The sequence below is a fragment of the Capricornis sumatraensis genome, chromosome 17, assembly GCF_032405125.1.
Source record: "Capricornis sumatraensis isolate serow.1 chromosome 17, serow.2, whole genome shotgun sequence".
NCBI classification, from domain to species: Eukaryota; Metazoa; Chordata; class Mammalia; order Artiodactyla; family Bovidae; genus Capricornis; species Capricornis sumatraensis.
The window spans coordinates 18,722,994-18,745,533 of record NC_091085.1 but is presented as its reverse complement, the minus strand read 5'-3'; the positions used below and the strand labels follow the sequence as shown (position 1 = coordinate 18,745,533).

Genomic DNA, 22,540 nt, shown 5'->3' with positions numbered 1-22,540 from the left:
CTACTCTAATGGCAGAAAATGAGGAGGAAATAAAGAGCCTCTTGAAGACGGTGAAAGAGGAGAGTGAAGAAGCTGGCTTAAAACCCAACATTCAAAAAACAAAGATCATGGCATCTGGTCCCAACACTTCATGGCGAATAGAATGGGAAAAGGTGGAAATAGTAACAGATTTTATTTTCTTGGGCTCCAAAATCACTGCAGACGGCAACTGCAGTCACGAAATTAAGACATTTGTTCCTTGGAAGGAAAGCTATGACAAACCTAGATAGTGTATTAAAAAGCAGAGACATCACTTTGCTTATTACAAAGGTCTACATAGTCAAAGCTACGGTTTTTTCAGTAGTCATACTGGAGAGAGTTGGACCATAAAGAAGGCTGAGTGCCAAAGAATTGATGCTTTTGAATTGTGGTGCTGGAGGAGACTCTTGAGAGTCCCTTGGACTGCAAGGAGATCCAACCAGTCAATCCTAAAGGAAATCAACTCTGAATATTGATGGGAAGGACTGACACTGAAGCTGAAGCTCCATTACTTTGGCCACCTGATGTGAAGAGCCAACTTATTGGAAAAGACCTTGCTGCGGGGAAAGATCGAAAGCAAAAGGAGAAGGGGGCGGCAAAGGTGAGATGGTTAGACAGCATCACCAATTGAACAGACTTGAGTTTGAGCAAACTCCGAGAGATAGTGAAGGAAAGGGAAACTGGGTGTGCTGCAGTCCGTGGGGTCACAAAGGGTTGAACACGGGTGAGCAGCTGAACAGCAGCAACAACAACCTGGAAGAGGAAGAAGTAACAGGCATTTCCCTTCCCAGCCACTGCCTTCTGCATTGACTAAGTCCTGCTTTCCTGGGGCTATTCTGGACAACATACTATGGGAAGATGAGGATCAAATAAAAACAGAAGTTTAAAATTATGCAAAGAAACACGGTATGCTCACTTTTTCGTTGTAGATGTCCCCAAGCATTGTACTTGCTCTCACAAAATCCAGGTTTTGAAAGCTGTTTCTTGCAATTTTCATAACTTTTTTCAAGTATTTGACTGCTTCTGCCATCTGTCCTTGGCTAGGAAAAAAAAAAAAAAAGAAACCATGAAAGTCTCGTCTCATTTAATATCACATTAAGAGAAGATTTCTTTGTGTCTTTGCTTTAGAAAGTGTTAAGACAGAATATCCTGATATGATAATGAAATGTAAGGTGTAAATTTTAAAAACATGTAGCTCATCTTTGATAGAGTGTACAGTGAGTTAGAATGTGAGCCTTTAAACTTATGGATTACTGGTAGGATTGTAAAATGGTGTCATTGCTTGGAAAAACAACTTGTCAATTCTTCAAAAAGTGTACTAGTTACCATATGACCCAAGAATCACACTCCTATGTATATACCCAAGAGAAAAGAAAACACACATTCACCAAAAAACTTGTACATAAATGTTCATATCAACAATCATGATAATAGCTAAGAAGTGGAAACAATGCAAATGTCTATCAATTGAAGGGATAAGCGAAATGTGCTACATTCATACCACAGAATGTTATTCAGCCATAAAAAAGAATGAAGTAGTGATACATGCTGCAACATGGATAAACATACTAAATGAGAGAAGCCAGTTACACACAAAAAAACCCCACATATGATATGATTCCATCTATGTGAAATGTCCGGAAATGCAAATCTACAGTGGCTACCCACTCCCTGGAGAGTTCCATGGACAAGAACCTGGCAGGCTACAATCCATGGGGTCCTGAAGAGTCAGACATGACTGAGCAGCTAATGCAACAATGATAGAAAGCAAGTTAATAGTTACCAGACACTGGGGCGATGGAGACGGGGAGGGGCTCTCGGGTAGGGAACTGGGTGTGGCTGCTAACAGGTGTGGATTTCTTTCTGAAGCGAATAAAATGATCTGAAATTAAGTAGTGGTGATGGTTGCACAACTCTGTGAACATACTAAGAACTACCAAATCCTAAAATTTTAATGTAAAATGTATGCTATATGAATTACATCTCAGTAAAGCTGTTATATTTCTTAAAAAATAAAACCTCTAAAAAGGTTGAAAATTTATACATTCCTTTGCAAATGAAACCAATTCTTTGAGAGGGAGGCATATGTGATTCATAAAATATTTGCTGGAGGTATTAGAAAAAATATAATGAAAATAGAGGATTGTTAAATCTCTTAACCAGGATTCAAGAAAGGAAAGATAAATCCCGGAGATGGAAGGAGCCTGGCTCCTGGCATTAGCTTCTGGCAAATGGCAAGAATTTATATAAACAAGAAATAAGACCTAATTTTCATAAGTCACTGAGATGTTGGAGACTGTTGCTACTGTTGCTGCTGCTGCTGCTAAGTTGCTTCAGTCGTGTCCGACTCTGTGCGACCCCACAGATGGCAGCCCACTAGGCTCCTCTGTCCCTGGGATTCTCCAGACAAGAACACTGGAGTGGGTGGCCATTTCCCTCTCCAGTGCATGAAAGTGAAAAGTCAAAGTGAAGTCGTTCAGTCATGTCCGACTCTTAGCGACGCCATGGACTGCAGCCTACCAGGCTCCTCCGTCCATGGGTTTTTCCAGGCAAGAGTACTGGAGTGGGGTGCCATCGCCTTCTCCAATGAGTAAGAGTTAAACAGTAAAGGATAATAGCAAGTGGAAAGGAGCTTCCCTGGTGGTTCAGTGGTAAAGAATTTGCCTGCCAAGTGGGTTCGATCCCTGTGTTGGGAAGATCCCCTGGAGAACCCACTCCAACTATTCTTGCCTGGGAAATCCCATGGACAGAGGAGCCTGACAGGCTACAAGCCACGGGATCGCCAAAGTCGGACACAACTAAGCGACTAAACAACAAATGGAAAGGGTCTAAAAATCTCTTTAAAAGAGCCAATTATTTGAAAGTCAGTCTAAAGAGACAGGTCTTTTCTTTGAAGAGCTAGTTGTAGTGATGTCTTATGCGAAGAACACTTGGGGGTCCATGAGATCAAGAACAAAGGTGAAAAATCCTTGAGCAACCAATGAAAAAGACATTAATTTGTGTAAACAGCTCCATCCAAGGTATCATATGCTGTGAGCATTTTTTAATAGATGTAGCTGAAGCTACCTTTAACAACTCAAGGAACATTTAACTGCTGATTCAAAGACTGCTGACTCAAAGACTGCTGATTCACAGCCATAAAGATTTACAGGCATAACATTACACACAAGGCCAGAACTGATTTCAAACTAATGACTCCAAATTAAGCATCCTGAAAAAATTTAATATCTTTTGAATATCTGACATTTTTGGGGTCAATCCCTAAAAAAGAATGATGAATCTAAGATGATACACAATTCCATTGTTAAATCACTCAGAAATATTGAAATTTTTTATTGAAGTGACAAAATCCAAAATTTAGAGGTTTTTAAAGTAACAGGAAACACCGTCATTATATTCCTCAAAGGAGCATAACAAAGGAAAACCCCTACTCCTGATTGTCTCTGAATTCCTAGAACCACCTATCTTTGCTTTCACAGGTCAGCAGTTACCAGTGAGCATCTGTGCTCTGACCCTTAATAAATAACAAAATGAAATTCTGAAACTCAGAGCTTGTTTTGCGATCTTGCATGAAAATGTGTTTGTCACTCAGACATGTCCAACTCTTTGCAACCCCATTGAATGTAGCCCACCAGGGTCCTCTATCCATGGAACTCTCCAGGCAATAATACTGGTGTGGGTCTCCATTTCCTTCCCCAGGGGGGTCTTCCCAACCCGAGTATTGAACCCAGGTCTCCTGTATTGCAGGCAGACTCTTTACCATCTGACCCACCAAGAAAGTCCAAGAAGGGCATTTCTTTATGTTTATACAGCAAAGATTTACTCAGAGGAGATCCAGATAGGGTGGTATCAAATATGGCATATGGAGAAGTTTTACTAACAACTTTTTTAATTATTACGAATATAGAAAAATTCAGCAATATTGAAACCATATTTCATTGATTCTAAAACACACACTTTCCCATATTTTAACATTCCCTAAATTGAGATCCCTCCCTGAGAACAGGTGACATCTTATAGTTTTTCATAGACAGGAGTGGTCAAGTCATAGTTGTTACTGAACTTGTCCATGTCTTTTGACATGACTCATGATCGTAATGTCTTGATCCTTCTGTTGACAACTACTTAATGATAATTTCAGAAAGAAATATGAGGACTGGTTGTTTTCTGAAATCCTGGAAGATAAGAAAGTACCAGCTTCAAGACTGGTAGATTGGTAACCCATGACTTGGAAGAAATACTGAAAGCAGGGGACACTGGAGCCCTATTTGAAGAAAGGCTACATAGCACCAATGTTCTTGATGACATAAAAAAGATATGGATGAGAAAAAAATAGTGACAATTTGAGTTTAATGGTGATTCAGAAGAATTGGACTTCGAATGCAAAGATGTTCAAGGAATATGAATTTACTTTGTTTATAGTTTCTTTTTACAAGAATTCTCAAGAATCATTGTAAAAATACTTATTGTGAATGAGTCTAAAACAGCTCTCTTATTAAATGTAAAATACAAATTCTAAGCAAAAAGAAAGCATTATGTTACAGTTTAGTTGGAATATTTTTATTTATTGGATATGTACAATGTGTAGTCCAATAGGAAGAATGTTAGATTCAGTAAAATCTGAAAATAAAGCTACTTGTTCAGTGTAACGAATTCAGTTAGTTCACTGGTTAATGACCTTTTGATTAAAAATGTCTAGGAAGTGTAAAATTCACATTGAATTTATATGTATATACATGAAATGACTAGGACATAATGAGATCAAACAACTCTAAAACTGGTCTAATTATTTATGGTTCTAGCAAATCTCTATCTGAATTGACTCAACTTAATTTTATGCAAAAGTTAACTTACCCAATTTTTCATGTTTCTGTTTATGTCATGTGTGTATAGCCATAAAGCGATGAAATATACAACACTGTTCCATTTGTATGTTGGGCATCAAAATATTAACTGTTCTCACTTTACACATTCATTTGCAAAATGGCCTTCAATTTCCTGGTTGCAGTTAAAAGAGCGAAATCTAACATTCACCCAAATCTCTGAACAAATAGAACTCACTGTAGAATCATTTCTTCCATGAGTGTCTATAATCAATAATTGATGAGCTATTACTATATGTAATAAATAGTTGGAAAAGCACTTCTTGACAAGGTAATGTAAAAGATAGTATTTGATTATTAGTGGTAAGGCCTTGAGATCTGTCACACCAGAAATGGTCATATATGGAATAAATAAGCTAATGCAACACATTTCATATATTTAGAATTTTCATAAAATAATCCCATTATTATATAATGGGATGTGTTTGTTAGCATCACCATTAGGAAAATTAAATTTGTTTGGCTTCTTTACAAATCAATTAAAATGAGTTAGAAAATTATGTTTATACCAAGGAGGAATTATCTAAGATTAGAACTCTTATTCACCTTGGAAAAAATGTCAACCTGCCTTGAAACATTGACTAAAATGAGCTAGTTTATCTAAATGCTATTTTTCTGTGATCTATATGGAAATAAACACAGCAGCTCTGAGGAAAAACTGCATATCATTAATCCACAGTCTTTGATCTATACTAAACATTTAATAAAACTAGTCTTTAATGTCAAAAGAGAGGGGTGAATCGTATGGTATAGGAATTATATCTCAATAAAGCTGATACAAAAAAAATAAAACCTTTAAAAAGTTTATAATGGGTGAATGGTAGTTTGTTTTTGCAAGTGTCCCTCAGCAGTGAAATCTGTATCACTAAAGTCACCTAACAGAGTTTTGCCAAGAAAACACACCGGTTATAGCAAACACCAACACAAGAGAAGACTATACACAAGGACATTACCAGATGATCAAAACCAAAGTCAGAATGATTATATTCTTTGCAGCCAAAGATGGAGAAGCTCTATACAGTCAGCAAAAACAAGACGGGGGCTGCCTGTGGCTCAGATCATGAACTCCTTATTGCCAAATTCAGACTGAAATTGAAGAAAACAGGGAAAACCACTAGACCATTCAGATGTGACCTAAATCAAATCCCTTACGATTATATAGTGGAACTGAGAAATAGATTCGAGGGATTAGATCTGATAGAGTGCCTGAAGAACTATGGGCAAGGGGTTGGTGACACTGTACATGAGAAAGGGATCAAAACCATCCCCAAGAAAAATAAATGCAAAAAGGCAAAATGGTTGTCTGAAGTAGGGCCTTACAAAGAGTTGAGAAAAGAAGAGAAGTGAAAGGCAAAGGAGAAAAGGAAAAATATACCCATTTGAATGCAGAGTTCCAAAGAATAGCAAGGAGAGATAAGAAAGCCTTCCTCCGTGATCAATTCAAAGAAATAGAGGAAAGCAACAGAATGGGAAAGACTAGAGATCTCTTCAAGAAAATTAGAGATATCAAGGGAACATTTCATGCAAAGATGGGCACAATAAAGGACAGAAACAGTTCAGATCTAACAGAAGAAGAAGATACTAATAAGAGGTGGCAAGAATACACAGAAGAACTGTACAAAACAGATCTTCATGACCCAGATAACCATGATGGTGTGATCATTCACCTAGAGCAAGACATCCTGAAGTGCTAAGTCAAGTGGACCTTAGGAAACATCACTACGAACAAAGCTAGTGGAGGTGATGGAATTCCAGCTGAGCTATTTCAAATCCTAAAAGATGATGCTGTGAAAGTGCTGCTCTCAATATGCCAGCAAATTTGGAAAACTCAGCAGTGGCCACAGGACTGGAAGCGGTCACTTTTCATTCCAATCCCAAAGAAATACAATGCCAAAGACTGTTCAAACTACCACACAATTGCACTCATCTCACATGCTAGCAAAGTAGTGCTCAAAATTCTCCAGGCCAGGCTTCAACAGTACTTGAATCATGAACTTCCAGATGTTCAAGTTGGTTTTAGAAAAGGCAGAGAAATCAGAGGTCAAATTGCCAGCATCCACTGGATCATCGAAAAAGCAAGAGAGTCCTAGAAAAACACCTACTTTTGCTCTGTTGACTACTCCAAACCTTTGACTGTGTGGATCACAACAAACTGCGGAAAATTCTTAAAGAAATGGGAATACCAGAACATTTGACCTGCCTCTTGAGAAATCTGTATGCAGGTCAAGAAACAACAGTTAGAACTGGACATGTAACAACAGACTGGTTCCAAATTGGGAAAGGAGAACATTCAGAAAATTAAGATCATCGCATCTGGTCCCATCACTTCATGGTAAATAGATGGGGAAACAATGAAAACAGTGACAGACTCTCTTCTTGGGCTCCAAAATCACTGCAGATGGTGACTGCAGCCATGAATTTAAAAGATGCTTGCTCCTTGGAAGAAAAGCTATGACCAACCTAGACAGAATATTAAAAAGCAGAGATATTACTTTACCAACAAGGTCCATCTAGTCAAAGCTATGGTTTTTCCAGTAGCCATGTATGGATATGAGAGTTGGACTATAAAGAAAGCTGAGTGCCGAAAAATTAATGCTTTTGAATTGTGGTGTTGGAGAAGACTCTTGAGAGTCCCTTGGACTGCAAGGAGATCAAACCAGTCAATCCTAAAGAAAACCAGTCCTGAATATTCATTAGAAAGACTGATGCTGAAGCTGAAACTCCAGTACTTTGGCCACCTGATGCGAAGAACTGACTCATTGGAAAAGACCCTGATGCTTGGAAAGATTGAAGGTAGGAAGAGAAGGGGATGACAGAGGATGAAATAGTTGGATGGCATTACCAAGTCGATGGACATGAGTTTGAGCAAGCTCTGGAAGTTGGTGATGGACAGGGAGGCCTGATGTGTTGCAGTCCATGTGGTTGCAGAGAGTCGGACGCGACTGAGTGACTGAACTGAACTGAACTCACAGGCAATTTCTTAATCATGTACCACTACCTATTATGTATGTACTAATTTCCATATGCACATGCCTGACATATCTATATTTCTAGCCCTGATTTCACCCTCTATTTTCAATTGTCCAGACATAGTTGGTATGCTAAGGAAGACAGTTCTTTCCAAGTGATATCATCTAATGATGACACCAATGGCATTTTGGGGATTAATCTTCAGGAAACCACTTCATAGTGGAGTGATACAAAGCGTTCACAAGTCATTTAATGTGTTTTGCTCTAAAAATGGGGTTACTCTCAGAGATTATTTTCTATGTTTTCTAAATGTGTCTCTAGATCAGTTTGGCTGTTTTGAAAGATCAAGCCCACCTCTCCATCTATGATGTTGAGTAGGAGCTATCCAAAAGGACATCCCACGAGCTCAGAAAGAACTTCAAAAGAGTTTAATTTTTAAAAGACAGTGGCAGGATTAGAGGTATAAACTTGCATAACCTCCAAAGATTTGTTGGAAACAACATCCATTTTCATAGATAAGCTGTGGTATACTTGTAAAACTAAATTAAATTGCTTTAAAATCATGATATGTGCTATGGTAAATGGTAGAAAGATCTAAGCTTGAATCCCAGCTTGGCCTCTTAGATAAATAACTTTGATGACATCTGCACTATTTCTTAGCTTCTGTGTCCTCACTTTTGAAATGGTCATATGTATTGTGAGATGAAAAATTACATATATGGATAGCTTGGCACACAGTAAAAATTCAATAAATGATAGCTCAGATGGTAAAGAATCTGCCTGCAATGTAGGAAACCCAGGTTTAATCCCGGGGTTAGAAAGGTCCCCTGGAGAAGGAATAGGCAACCCACTCCAGTATTCTTGCCTGGAGAACTCCATGGACAGAGGAGCCTGGTGGGCTACAGTCTATGGGGTCACAAAGAGTTCATAACTAAGCAACTAACAGACACACACCAGTGTTATTATTACCTCTCAGTGAAATAAAAAGCTATCAGACTCATAGCTCTGCTGTTACTGTTACTGTTAAGTCACTTCAGTCGTGTCTGACTCTGTGCGACCCCATAGATGGCAGCCCGCCAGGCTCCGCCGTCCCTGGGATTCTCCAGGCAAGAACACTGGAGTGGGTTGCCATTTCCTTCTCCAGTGCATGAAAGTGAAAAATGAAAGTGAAGTCATTCAGTCATGCCCGACTGTTAGTGACCCCATGGACTGCAGCCTACCAGGCTCCTCCGTCCATGGGATTTTCCAGGCAAGAGTACTGGAGGGGGGTGCCATTGCCTTCTCCTACGTGGTATGATTTGTCAATAGCTGAGAGGAAAATCAATTTAACTAAGCACTGTTTTCTGAAAATCTTCCATGATGCAATGAATTAAACACCATATTTTGAATACACAGTCTGCAAGACAGGCACATAAAGTCTTGGTATCTATTTTCCAGGGACAGAGTAAAAGAACTAACACTGTTTACCTGAGTATCAGGTACTGCCAATGCATTCTTTTTTCCTTTTTTATTGGTAAAAGAATGTTCTATGTTTCAGAAATGGAATGGAATTTTATATTACTGAAGTTGTGAATATTGCATTTTATGATTCTGTTCTCACTTTTTTATAACAAAATTATGAATAATCTTCTTCCACACGTGGGAATAGTTCAGTTCTCCAAAAAAAGTCATGAAGCTGAATATTTCAAATGCAGATATCATGAGAGGTGCACTCATTACTTTATAATATTTGTTTTGTGGAACAACTAGAATGGTATTGAGAAAGCTTGACAGTATAGGCAAATTAGTAAATAAAATAATTATTTTACTTAGAATTTTAAGCAAATTTGCAGATTTCTAGGACTAAATTGATCATATTAATTTAACTCTCAAAGATCTTTCTTGAACTGTAATATTCAAGAAAAAAATGGATGAAATGAGACAGTGAAGACATTGTATAACTATTTATCAAACTATAGGGGAAATTATTATCTTTATTTAGTAAAAATGGATTCACCGAAGATTTTTATGTTTGTGTTCCTGAAAGCTGATCTATTTTTGATGGAAGAACATTTTGCATTAGGTTTGGACGGCTGAGGATTGTTAAACTGCAATATACACAAACAAAAAAACAAGTTCAGTGAACAAGAAACACAAAACAGTATAAATAAAACTGCTGCTAGGTGAGTCAAGTTGTTTTTCTCCCAAAGGAGATACAGATCTCCAAAACATCCAGAATTATCTGGAACTTGCTCTAACAAATAATGCTAGAGAAAAAGGCTTCCTATTATAAATTGTATGCCCCACTCAATGAATGTGCAGTGCTAAAGCCAGTATAGTTGTTGACATAACATCTGAAATATAAGCATTATATGCTACTTAAAGGATTTTCACATTTAAAAGTTAGCAACAGATTTAGAAACCAGTCTTTCTTTGCAAGGGGAAAAGTCAAATATATTCTTATGGGAAACTACAGATTATTTGTATAAGTTAAAGCACAAGGTTAAAATGTTAGACAAATATTAATTCCAGTTTTCTATATGCAGTGCACAGGTGCAACTGGAACAGCATATTATATGGTATAATCATTAAATTCATTCAACCAGACCTTAGAGAGTTAAAAACATATATTCTGAGGAACAGGACTCCTCGGTCCAAAGAATGAGAATGAAATAGTGCAGAATATTTGTGTATCAAGGTGATTCCAGTTTCCAACTGGGAAAACAGGACTGTTAACACCCACATCCCCTGACAACTGTCCAATTATGTATATCACACTTGGCCTACTGTTTGCAGTAGAAGTAATCAATAAAGGATGTGGTTGAGTGAACATAGATTTTGGTTGAACCAATGCATGAAAACTTAATCATTTACTCAGAGAGAAGAAATCAAATAGAGCAGAGATGAAACAGCCACTGAGGGGTTTGTTGATTGTGCCACCAAGTTTGTGGGCCACAGATGAAAGTAATAAGGCAAATGGAATCAGTGACAAGAGAAAATGTAAAAAGCTATTCTTAATTTCATGAATTAATAGAAATGTTTTGATGTATGTTGCAGGGTCATTTTTAGGAAATTTCGCATCAAAGCCTGGATGTTCCATTTTAAAGAATATATGAAAATTACTAGGGCATGTCATTTCTCTCAAGCAAGAAGAAATTAATTTTCAGCTATAACAGAAAGGCAATTTTCACACTTGAAACTTTGTACTGATTGATTTAAAGATCTTCACTGCGGAAAGTTTTCGAGGAAATAATTTAACCCGAGTTTGCAAAAAAATTTACAGTTGGTAAGGAATAAACCCAGAGATGGGCTACTGGTGACCAGTATGTCTTCAACAACTCTCATTTTTATGATTTTTTCCCCTAGATTTAAAAAAAATCATTCTGACTATTTGAAGAATTTCAGTAAACGAGGGGGGAAAATGCCAAAAGGAAAATAAGGATATTTCCCTCTGTACTTACTCAAATTGTTTATCTATGTAATAATAATATTCACTTGGTAATTTCTCAACTCAGTCTGTCTTTGTTTTATGGACTATAATTCTGGCTTTTATAGCTGTGTCATAGGCAATTGTTCTCATTTTAGAACACTGACTTTTTTTTCACTAGATTCCAAGTAGGAGGGAAAAGACATTGTAAATGCTTATTTTCTGTTATACTACTTAAACCCCTGTGCAATTAATATTATTCAGACCAACAGCAAAAATAACAAGCCCTGCTCACTATTAAAACCTTCATCGATAACCCTAACACCAGGGCTGAGTCTACCATTACCAAAAAGGCAACTGTATTACCAAGTCCCTAGTCTTGAGGGAATGTGGCATGTTTTTCAATTGAAAGCTTAGTATAAATTCTTATAACCATTTTAGAACCTTCCAGCCTTGCAGCTTATTCACCTTTCATGCACGCTCAGCTGATGGTCTTAAACACACACTTATCCTAGACATGGCTATCCTCTTCCATTTCCTTTAAAGAGATGAAATATGTTTATAGATATAGGACTCCCATTAGTGAAACTTGTGCAATTGCATAGGGTAGGAGAGAGAGATTTAGAGGTGATGCTAAGCTTCATGTGCAGCTTGATTTATTTTCCAGTCGCCACCACCATAATTTCCTCTATTTTGGTTGTGCTCCATTTCTTGTGTGTTACTGCTAATCTGAGGACAGTTTAGGACTATGAAAGGGTGTGTGTGTGTGTGTGTGTGTGTGTGTGTGTGTGTGTGTGTGTGTGTGTGTATCCAGGTACATGCCAGAGAACACTAAGCTCTTGAAGTGAAATTTTCTAAAAATGAACACAGAATGTATATCAAAGTATTTCTGGTGATGAGTGGACTCAATTTAATAATGTGTATCAGATATCTCATGAGTTTGATCCCTGGGTTGGGAAGATCCCCAGGAGAAGGAAACGGCAAGCTACTGCAGTACTCTTGCCTGGTAAATCCCATGGACAGAGGAGCCTGGCAGGTTCACAAAAGAGTCGGAAATGACTTAGCGACTAAACAACAACAGCAGTCAGGTATCTAGGGTGCTGTTTTCCTACAGGTACAGAATTTTTATTTTTGAAATGTTTCTAGAGTTACTTTGCACAAATAGTGAAAGAATATGTTGTGGTTTACACTCCCCTGACTGGTACTCCAAAAACAGCAAAAAAAGCTGCAAAATAGCAGATTTGGATTGGAAAGCTTATAGTGGCCTTGGGACACTTTCTTCAAGACCTTGGAGGAGCCCTTTTCTATACTCTTCTGTGCATTATCTGGCTACACATGAGCTCAGTCAAGTTCAATCCTTTGTGACCCCATGGACTGTAGCCCACCAGGCTCCTCTGTTCGTGGAATTTCCCAGGCAAGAATACAGTGGTTTGCCATTTCTTCCTCCAGGGGATCTTCCTGACTCAGAGATAGAACCTGTGTCTCCTGAATTGGCAGGTGGATTCTTTAACATTGTGCCACATTTATACAATTAAGAACCCATATCTACCATACAAATCACTGATGACTTCATTGGTATTCTAGTAGATAGGAATTCTTACAAGGGGAATTAACTTCATTTAGTATAAAAGTGAGCTGAGGATACATTTTCTTGTCCATTATATGTTTGCCCCAAGGCAGGTTATTAGATTGTTGAAACAGTCTTAACAGTTATTGGACTGTTGTTACTTGGTTGCCTCTATCCTCCCCAAAACACGTCATTCTTCACGATAAATCAAATATAGCTGGATCCAAGGGTCTCCAATCAAGATGGTGGAATAGAAGGAGCTCACCTTCTTCCACAAATACATCAAAAATACACCTACACGTGAAACAGTTCTGACAGAATGCCTACTGAACGCTGGCAGAAGATCTCCGACAGCCAAAATTGTAAGAAAGTTACCACATATCCAGGTAGGATGACAAAAGGAGGGCAAAGGAACCATTATGGGACCTGTGTCCTGAGGAGGGAGCTGTGAAAGAGGAACAGTTCTCTCACTCCAAGAAGCCTCTTCACTGGTAAAGAGATCAGCTGGACAGAAAGGCAGCCTCAGAGGCTTAGACAAGAGTGCAGCAACCGGCTTGCAGCAAGTAGAAGAGAGAGAGACCTGCACAGATGGTCTGTGTCACCTCGCTGCACTCCCCAGCCCAAGATGCACATTTGCTGGTGTGCACAGAAGCTGAGCGCTGAAGCTCAGGCTTCGGGGGACAGACCTGGGGGAAGGACTGGGGTTGGCTGTGCAGAGACAGCCTAAAGGGGCTAGAGTGTGGGACAGACTACAAGTAGGGGGTATATTCAGAAGGAGCCTAGAAGTGAAGCACTACTATTAACAGGCACACAGAGGGAGGGGAAGGGGCCCCGCCACAGCAGGCTCACACTTGGAGTGCTCACAGCTGGTGCAGCTCTGCTTCTACAAGTTTGGGAACACGCAGGTGCCAGAAGGTTGCCCACACATGGGAGCAGGGCTGAAATCAGAGCCAATCCCCAGGGGCCACACCGCTTAGGAAGCAGAGCTGAAATCTGAGTCCTCTCCGCATGGTTGTGTGATCTGTGAATTTTTGCCACTGCTGCTGCTGGGGTTAGTAGCTGTGGACTTTGCAGGTACACACACCCAGGGATGGGGCCAGAGTCTTGGATGCTTCCATAGCTCCCACGGCAGGTCCAGGCAGGAGGCATAACCCTCCCAGACTTCAGACAATATTACAAAGCTACAGTAATTGAAACAGTGTGGTGTTGGCATTACTGAGGTTCTGGCACCTGACTTCAGTGGATCTGTGCCTAGACAGCCACATGGGTGGCTTTGTGAATGCAGTGCCTCAGGGACAATGGGGCACAGTGCCTGCGTTCCCATGGCTGAGTCACTGTCAAGAGCAGTTCCCCAAACAGGGTACTGTGTAAGCTCACACAGTGAACGGCAGGCGACACCACAGAACTCACTTCCCAGTGGACAGTCCCCGAGGAAGAATACTCAGTGGCTTCTCTCCCAGTGGGAGTGCTCTGGTTCTGCAGAGAGGACCCAAACAAACAAAATAAGAAATGGAAGAGGATAAATAACAACCGATACCACAGAAATTCAGAAAAATAGGACAATACTATGAATAATGATCGACATGCCAACGAATTTGGCAGTCTAGACAAATGAACTAGCTTCTAGAAACATACAGCACACCAAAGCTGAATCAAGAAGAAACAGTAACTTGAACTTACTGATCACTGGAAGTGAAATAGAATATGTAAAAACAAAAACAAAACTCCCTGCAAACTAAAGTCAGTACCAAATGGCTTCAATGTAGAATTCTACTGAACATACAAAGAATTCATACCAATCCTTCTCAAACTCTTCCAAAAGACTGAAAGGAGGGGATACCTCCCAATATCATTCTATGAAGGCATTAGACAAAGATACCAAACCAGACAAAGATACTACCAAAAAAAGAAAATTAAAGGCCAATATTTTTTATAAGTGTAGATGCAAAAATTCTTCACAAAATATTAGCAAACTGAATCCAACACATAAAAACAGTAAGAACAGCATGCTAAAAAATCCCTTTTAAACATATCAAAAAATAAAATATGTAGGAATAAACCCTACAAAGGTGAAAGATCATATGCTGAGAATTATAAAACACTAATTAATTGAAGATAATACAAAGAGATGGAAAGATAACCCATGCTCTTGGATTGGAGGAATTAATATTGTTAAAATGGCCATACTTCCCAAAGCACTCTACAGATTTAATGAGATCCCTATCACATTACCCATGACATTTTTCACAGAATTAACACATATAATCTTAGAACTTTTATGGAGCCATAAAAGACCCAGAATTGTCACAGCAATCTTGATCAAAAAGAACAAAGCAGGAGCCACAACCCTCCAAGATTTAAGACAATACTACAAAGCTAAAGTAATTGAAAGAGTGTGCTATTTGCACAAGAGCAGACAAATGTATTAATGGAACAAAATAGCCCAGAAATAAACCAACACACCTATTGTCAATTAATCTTTGACAAAGAAAGTACAGTGGAGAAAAAGTCTCTTTAGCAAGTTGTGTTGAGAACATTGGACAGACACTTTTAAATCAATGATATTAGAACAATCCCTTGTACTGTTCACAAAAATAAACTCAAAATGGCTTAAAGATTTAAATATAAGACATGACACCATAAAACTCCTAGAAGACAACCTGAGCAAAACATTCTCTGACATAAATTATAGCAATGTTTTTGTAGATCAGTCTTGCAAGTCAATGTAAATATAAGTGAAGTCATTCAGTCATGTCCGATTCTTTTGCGACCCCATGGACTGTAGCCCACCAGGCTCCTCCGTCCATGGAATTTTCCAGGCAAGAATACTGGAGTGGGTTGCCATTTCCTTCTCTAGGGGATCTTCCTGACCCAGGGATCGAACACAGGTCTCCCGTATTGCAGGCAAACGCTTTATAGTCTGAGCCACCAGGGAAGCAATTAAATTTAAAAAAATTAATTAAAAAAAAAATAATAATAAATAAATAGTAGGATTCCTTAAAAAAAAAAAGCAAGGCTATTAAACAAATAGGACTGAATTAAACTTACTTTTTTGCGCAGCAAAGGAAACCATAAACAAAATGATAATATAACCTACAGACTGTGAGAAAATATTTGTAAATCATGCAAACAACAGGGCTTAATTTCCAAAATATACAAATAGTTCATACAACTCAATAACTAAAAAATGAACAACTCAATCAAAAATGGGCAGAAGACCTAAACAGACATTTTTCCAAAGAAGACATACACATGGCCAACAGAGACATATGAAAATGAAAATATGATTAACTTTGCTAATTATTAGAGAAATGCAAAACAACACTATAATCGCCTCACACTGATTAGAAAGGCCTACATTAAAAAGTCTACAAATAGTAAATGGTGGAGAGAGTATGGAGAAAAGGGAACTCTCCTACAGTGTTGATAGAAATATAAATTAGCAGCCACTGTGGAAAACAGTATGGAGGTTGCTTAAAAAACTAAAAACAGAACTACCATATGAGCCAGCAATCCCATTCCTGGCCTTCTATCCAGAAAAGACAAAAACTCTCATTCTTAAAGATTCATGCACCACAAAGTTTATAGCAGCACCATTTATCACAGCCATGGAAGCAACCTGAGGGTCCATCAACAGATGAATGGATAAAGATGTGGTATATATATGCAACAGAATATTACTCAATCATAAAGAAGAATGAAATAACGCCATTTGCAGCAACATGGATGGACCTGGAGATTATCATATGAGGTGAAGTTAGTCAGAGAAAGACAAATATCACATGATATCATTTATATGTGGAATTTAAAATATGATGCAAACGAATTTATAAAACAGAAACAGACTCACAGACATAGAAAACAAACTTATGGTTACCAAAGGGGAAGAGGGTGAAAGGATAAAATGGGAGTTTCAGATTAGCAGATACAAACTACTATATATAAAATAAACAACAAAGTCCTACTATATCACAGGGAACTATATTCAATATCCTGTAACAAACCATAACGGAAAAGAATATTAAAAAGCATATCTATATCTATCTATCTATACATCTGAATCACTTTGCTATATATCAGATACTACCACAATGTTGTAAATCTATACATATATATAGTTTTATATATATATATAGTTGAAATAGAGTTGATTTATATATAGATGGATATATATATATATATGGATATATATGGACCCTTTCTCTCAAATAATGCTTAAGCAGCAAAATTACAACATTTGACTGTTGTTGTTGCAAAACAAATTGTTCAACTCTCCCCTCAGGTTTTATGGTATTGCTGCTATTTACTCGCTAGTGTCTAATTCTTTGGGGCCCCATAAACTGCAGCAAGCCAGGCTTCCCTGTTCTTCACCATCTCATCGATTTTGCTCAAACTCATGTCCATTGAGTCCATGATGCCATGCAACTATCTCATACTCTGTCACCCCCTTCTCCACCTGCCCTCGAGCTTTCCCAGCACCAGGATCTTTTCCAGTGAGTCAGCTCTTCCCATCAGGTGGCCCAAGTATTGGAGTTCAGCATCAGTCCTTCCAATGAATATTCAGGGTTGATTTTCTTTAAGATCGACTGGTTTGACCTCTGCAGTCCAAGGGACTTCCAAGAGTCTTCTTCAGCACCACAGTTTGAAATAATCAGTTCTTCAGTGCTCAGCTTTCTTTTTGGTCCAGCTCTTACACCTATATGTGACTACTGGAAAAACTACAGCTTTGACCATACAGACCTTTGTCAGCAAAGTGATGTCTCTGCTTTTTGATACACTGTCTAGCTTTGTCATAGCTTTCCTTCCAACAAACAAGTGTCTTTTAATTTTGTGGCTGCAGTCACTGTCTGCATTGGTTTTGGAGCCAAAGAAAATGAAGTCTGTCACCATTTCCATTTTTTCCCTATCTATTTGCCATAAAGTGATGGGGTCAAGATGCCATGATCTTAGTTTTTTGAATGTTAAATTTTAAGCCAGCTTTTTCTCTCTCTTCTTTCACCTTCATCAAAAGGTATACAATATAGGTGAGAAATTCAAATCGTGGAGTGGAAAATAAAATATTCCAGATGAGACCCCAGTTTAACAGGTGAAAAGTATTTTAAGATGACCACAGGTTTTCAGAAGTTTCAAAAATAACTATAAAGACTATCAGTAACCAAAGGTGAAGACCAACACTTGTTTTGTGACATAGTTAGTGCTCAATATAACAGGTTATAGAAGAAAAGATTTTTCCCTGAAGTTTTATCTCTTTGGTTATATTAAAACACAATGTAATTTTGTAGAAATTATTTTATAAACATGTTAAGGGATGCATTTATTTAACTGTTTAGGCTTAGGCTAGGTCTGCTGCTACAAGGCAAGACAAATCATCCCATTGTTTCCTACTGGTTCTAAACAAGGTTCACAGCAGACTCAAGCAATTAAATAATCAAAATGAGCTGAACAAAAGGGTACAGAGTTGGTGTGCTCCAAACAGACATTAAATTTAATCGTTACATTTCTCTTTTTTGTGTGTTCAAGCATCTGCTTCTTTCCAGTGATTGTTTGGAAAAGAAAAGTTTAAGGGATAGCTAGGTTGATCATCCACAGGACGGTTATCAACCTTCATTTGAAGGGACCACAACGCTCACAGGTTGCTTGCTTTACTCATGGCTGGCCCTGCCGTCCTAGAGTATATATCCATATCCTTCTTATAAATATGTCTGTCCCAATCATTCATCCAGTGAAGACTGCAGTGCACTTAATTTATTTTCTTCGGCACCTTACACGTCACTGGTGTTGGTGTTTTGATATTTAATTAATTATTTAATGTTTGATGATTACTATATTGGCAATGATAATTACATAATGAAGATCCATTTTCAATGCATTAGATGTTCTAAGTGCCTTTGGAATAATAATTTTACCTGTTAAAACACCACCAGTTGTATGTATTTACAACTGAAATACAGATAGAAACAAATCAGAATTTGACACAATCTATGTTTACTACTGGGCTTCCCTGGTGACTCAGCAGTAAAGAATCCACCTGCCGATGCAGGAAATGCAGGTTTGATCCCTGGGTCGGGAAGATCCCCTGGAGAAGGAAAGGGCAACCCAATCAAGTATTCTTGTCTGGGAAATCCCATGGACAGAGTAGGCTGGAGGGCTACAGTCCATGGGGTTGCAAGCGGGTCGGACACACCTGGACTAAACAACAATAACAACAATATTTACTACTACTATACTACTACATAGTAATACTATGTATTACTACTACACAGTTAATACTACTACTACAAAATTATTTAAAAGCTATATCTTGGATATAAGGTAACATACCAAAAACCAAGGCCATAACTTTGATAACTTTTCTTATTCTTACTCTATCTTGGCTAAATATAATGCAGTGCTTAAATGGAGTACACAACGATCACAATATGATGACTGAATGCCATATCATATATTTTCCATGGAAAAATTTGTATCACAAGTTGCTATGTATATTTTTGTTCAATTTTTCTGTTTTAAATGAAACACTGGGAATATTGTTTTTGCACCTGATCGTTTATCCAGATGCGTTCAAAGGAGAGATGGATGTCTTAATGGAAGAAGCATAAAATGGAAACTTTCCTCAAAGAAGATATATGGAAACTTTCCTCAAAGAAGATATCTGGAAAGGTTACGGTGAACCACAGTCACTGAAGCGTACTGTCTATGTGCTCTCTGCTTTTTTAACCTGTGAGAGGTGACCTGATTTTCCCTCTCATTCAAGGTCATCACCAAACTTTCAGAAAATCAAAAATGTAAAATAATATGGAGGAGGAACAGACAAAAGAAGAGTTTAGGTGCAAGTTTAAAAATACCACCTTGGCTTAAAATAACTTATGATGAAAGGGTCACTTAAGAAGGGCACTGCTTAAAATTTAAGCAGGCAGTAATGGAAAGCGACAGACCTCAAACAATTTAAGTCTTTCACAGTTGAGTGAATTCACAGTGACAGCAAGACAAGGATGTGCAAACTTACCTCTGCAGGACCTTGGCCGTGGCTTCATAGGCTCTCCCCAGGCTGAGATCATCATCCAGGTCTGTAGAGATTTTGCCGTAAGTGTTGAGGACCTATGGGGAAAGAGCAATACATATTAAACATATAACATGACCAGATTCACTGATGTTTCATTTCAAAACAGAAAAGATCCAAATTAATAGCTGTTTTTCATGTCACCATAAAATTTTTTTATTAAAATTTCATGTTGGTTTGGTTTATTTTTATCTATTGTATTACTCGTTTCACAGCAATCTCTTTGAGCCTTGACAGTGAAGTCTTACTTTTGTAAAAATAATTCTTTTCCTGCACAATCCAAAATCTTCCAATTGATATAACTTAGCTGTGAATAAATAACTGAATGGGTTACAACATTATTTGAAAATATAGGACTATTATCTTAGGTAATATAAGGCAGATTATAATAGTCTACTAGGGTAGGTTAAATATCACTTCTCTTCCTATAAATAGCTGTTTGAAAAGCATGATTTTAGGTGCCAGGTAATTTCTAAATCTATCATTTTATTAGAGGCATATCTCACAGTTTGTACACGTGTTCAGAATACACTAAAACTATGTCTTACAAATGTACTTCATTACCAACAATCTCTTCAATAATCAAAAGATTATGGCTGCCACAGCCAAAAGTATGATCTTAATTTAACACTGACATCTGCATGGTATGATTTTCCTTTTTATTCTATTTCCTTTTCAAGGGCTAGAAGAAGGAAAATAAAATTCCTTCTTCTTCCTTGATTGTTACTTGACCCAACCTATTACACACATGAAGACACAGGAAATCTCCAAAGACCTCTATGGAAATCCTTTTTGCACATTTTCTAAGAAAGAATTAGTGAAAGTCATTTGACAGCGTTGAGAGAGAGTCAGCAGGAGGGAAGATGGACATTCAGGATGTGTCTTCAGCTTGAATTAGGCATCTTAGAAAGTTTGCATGTTAGAGACAGTGTTGATATCCATCTTTACTTTCTTAAAGTTAATATTTAGGAAATAATTTTAGTGAGGCCATGGTGATACCTCCTAATTTGTGTGTGTGTGTGTGTGCGTGGATGTGTGTGTGTGTGGTTTACTAGTGACTGTTTGAAATAATACTGATATTAAAACTTACTGATGCATCTTGACCCAGTATTGTAATTCCTGTTAAACCTGCAAAGTTCAACAATTCAATTCTTATTTTTAAGCCTCTTAGTAAGTCTTGTATGAACCTGAGAATTTTCTGTTCACTCTGTCCTACACAAATGACAGCACTCAGACTGTCTGATATGACATGACATAGAGCTCTCTGAGTTAAAGGACAGAATCTTTGAATTTTGTGAATTTATAGGAGACTTTATTAAATCCAAACATCAAAATATTTAGAAAGAGACTGTCTAGTGTCTCTTTTGGCCTATACATGTTTTATACGACATTCTAGAAATTTAAAGATCAAATATTACTATGTTTTTGTGTCAAAAACAATTTATTCAGTAAATATTGTTATTGGATGCCAGTGCTGTGATAGACACTGCATGCTTGCGTGCCAAGTTGCTTCAGTCGTGTCTGACTCTGCGACCCCATGGGCTATTATATATAGCCTGCCAGGCTCCTCTGTCCATGGAATTCTCCAGGCAAGAATACTGAAGTATGGTTGCCATGCCCTCCTCCAAGGGAATCTTCCCGACTCAGAGATCCAACCTGGGTCTCCTGCAGCTCAGTGCTGCAGGTGGATTCTTTACCACTGAGCCACCGGGGAAGCCCTCTATTAGACCCTGGAAAATCTTACAGAAAAGAGAGCATGCCTACAGACCTTCAAGGGATTTACAGTCTAGTGGTACAGAGGTTTGCACTGATGCAGCTGTCTGAATTAGTAATGACTGAAGACAAGTTTCTCCAGGGCTTCAGCCGCTTATCCTGCACCATGCTCCCATGTCCCTGGTCACTGTGAACCCGGAAGCAGTAATGTAACATCTGGAAGTACCCAGCATTATCTTAGGACTGTGCCTCCTTTGACCATGGTTAAGAGGGTAGATGTCCAAGAAAGGATAGGTAAACACTTCAGTATTGACGGCTCCTCTCCCACACAAGTATGCAGCACTCCCAGGGAAAAGCTGAGGCAAATACCAGCTCAGTCTGGGCTTCTAGTTTTGACCTTGGACTTGATTTTACAGAAGCTTCCTCATGGAACACGATGGGGTTGGCTGGAAGGAACACTCAGCTTAGAGTAAGAAGACTGGGATGCAAGATGTACTTCCACTACACCCAACACATCTGGCCTAAGAAATCTCCCTGAGAAGCTTTCCTCAGAAGCAAAAATGAAAACCTCCCTCTGAGAGGTGTGAGATAATACAGAGAGCCATTTGAACTTGGGATGAGAATTTTCTGGGACTCTGTTAACCAGCCATCAGTGAAGAGCTCCCAGAGAACCCCTCCTCAGAGTAAAGACAACACATTCTCTTCGTGACTTGAGAGAGTTCATCACTCAGCTTAAACACTTTACCTAAAAATCGGAAATATACAGACAGTGGGAAAAATATAGTTCATTATTGGCCCAAAGGGGAATACATACATATATGTATACACACACACACACACACACATATATAATATACACATATATGGTATGTGGAAAAATAACATTATTAAGTGCATGGGGATCACCCACAGAGATGTTATGG

General features: G+C 38.2%; 1 protein-coding gene across 1 annotated transcript in view; it reads right to left on the bottom strand.

The window, feature by feature from the left end:
- The window catches only part of TTC29 (tetratricopeptide repeat domain 29), a 248,518-nt gene that overhangs the window by 112,920 nt on the left and 113,058 nt on the right, over window positions 1-22,540 (bottom strand). Inside the window, exons 7-8 of the mRNA XM_068990160.1 lie at window positions 19,851-19,942; window positions 935-1,058 (exon numbers count right to left, since the gene is read on the bottom strand). Coding sequence (XP_068846261.1) covers window positions 935-1,058; window positions 19,851-19,942 — 216 coding nt within the window. The remainder of the gene's footprint in view (window positions 1-934; window positions 1,059-19,850; window positions 19,943-22,540) is intronic.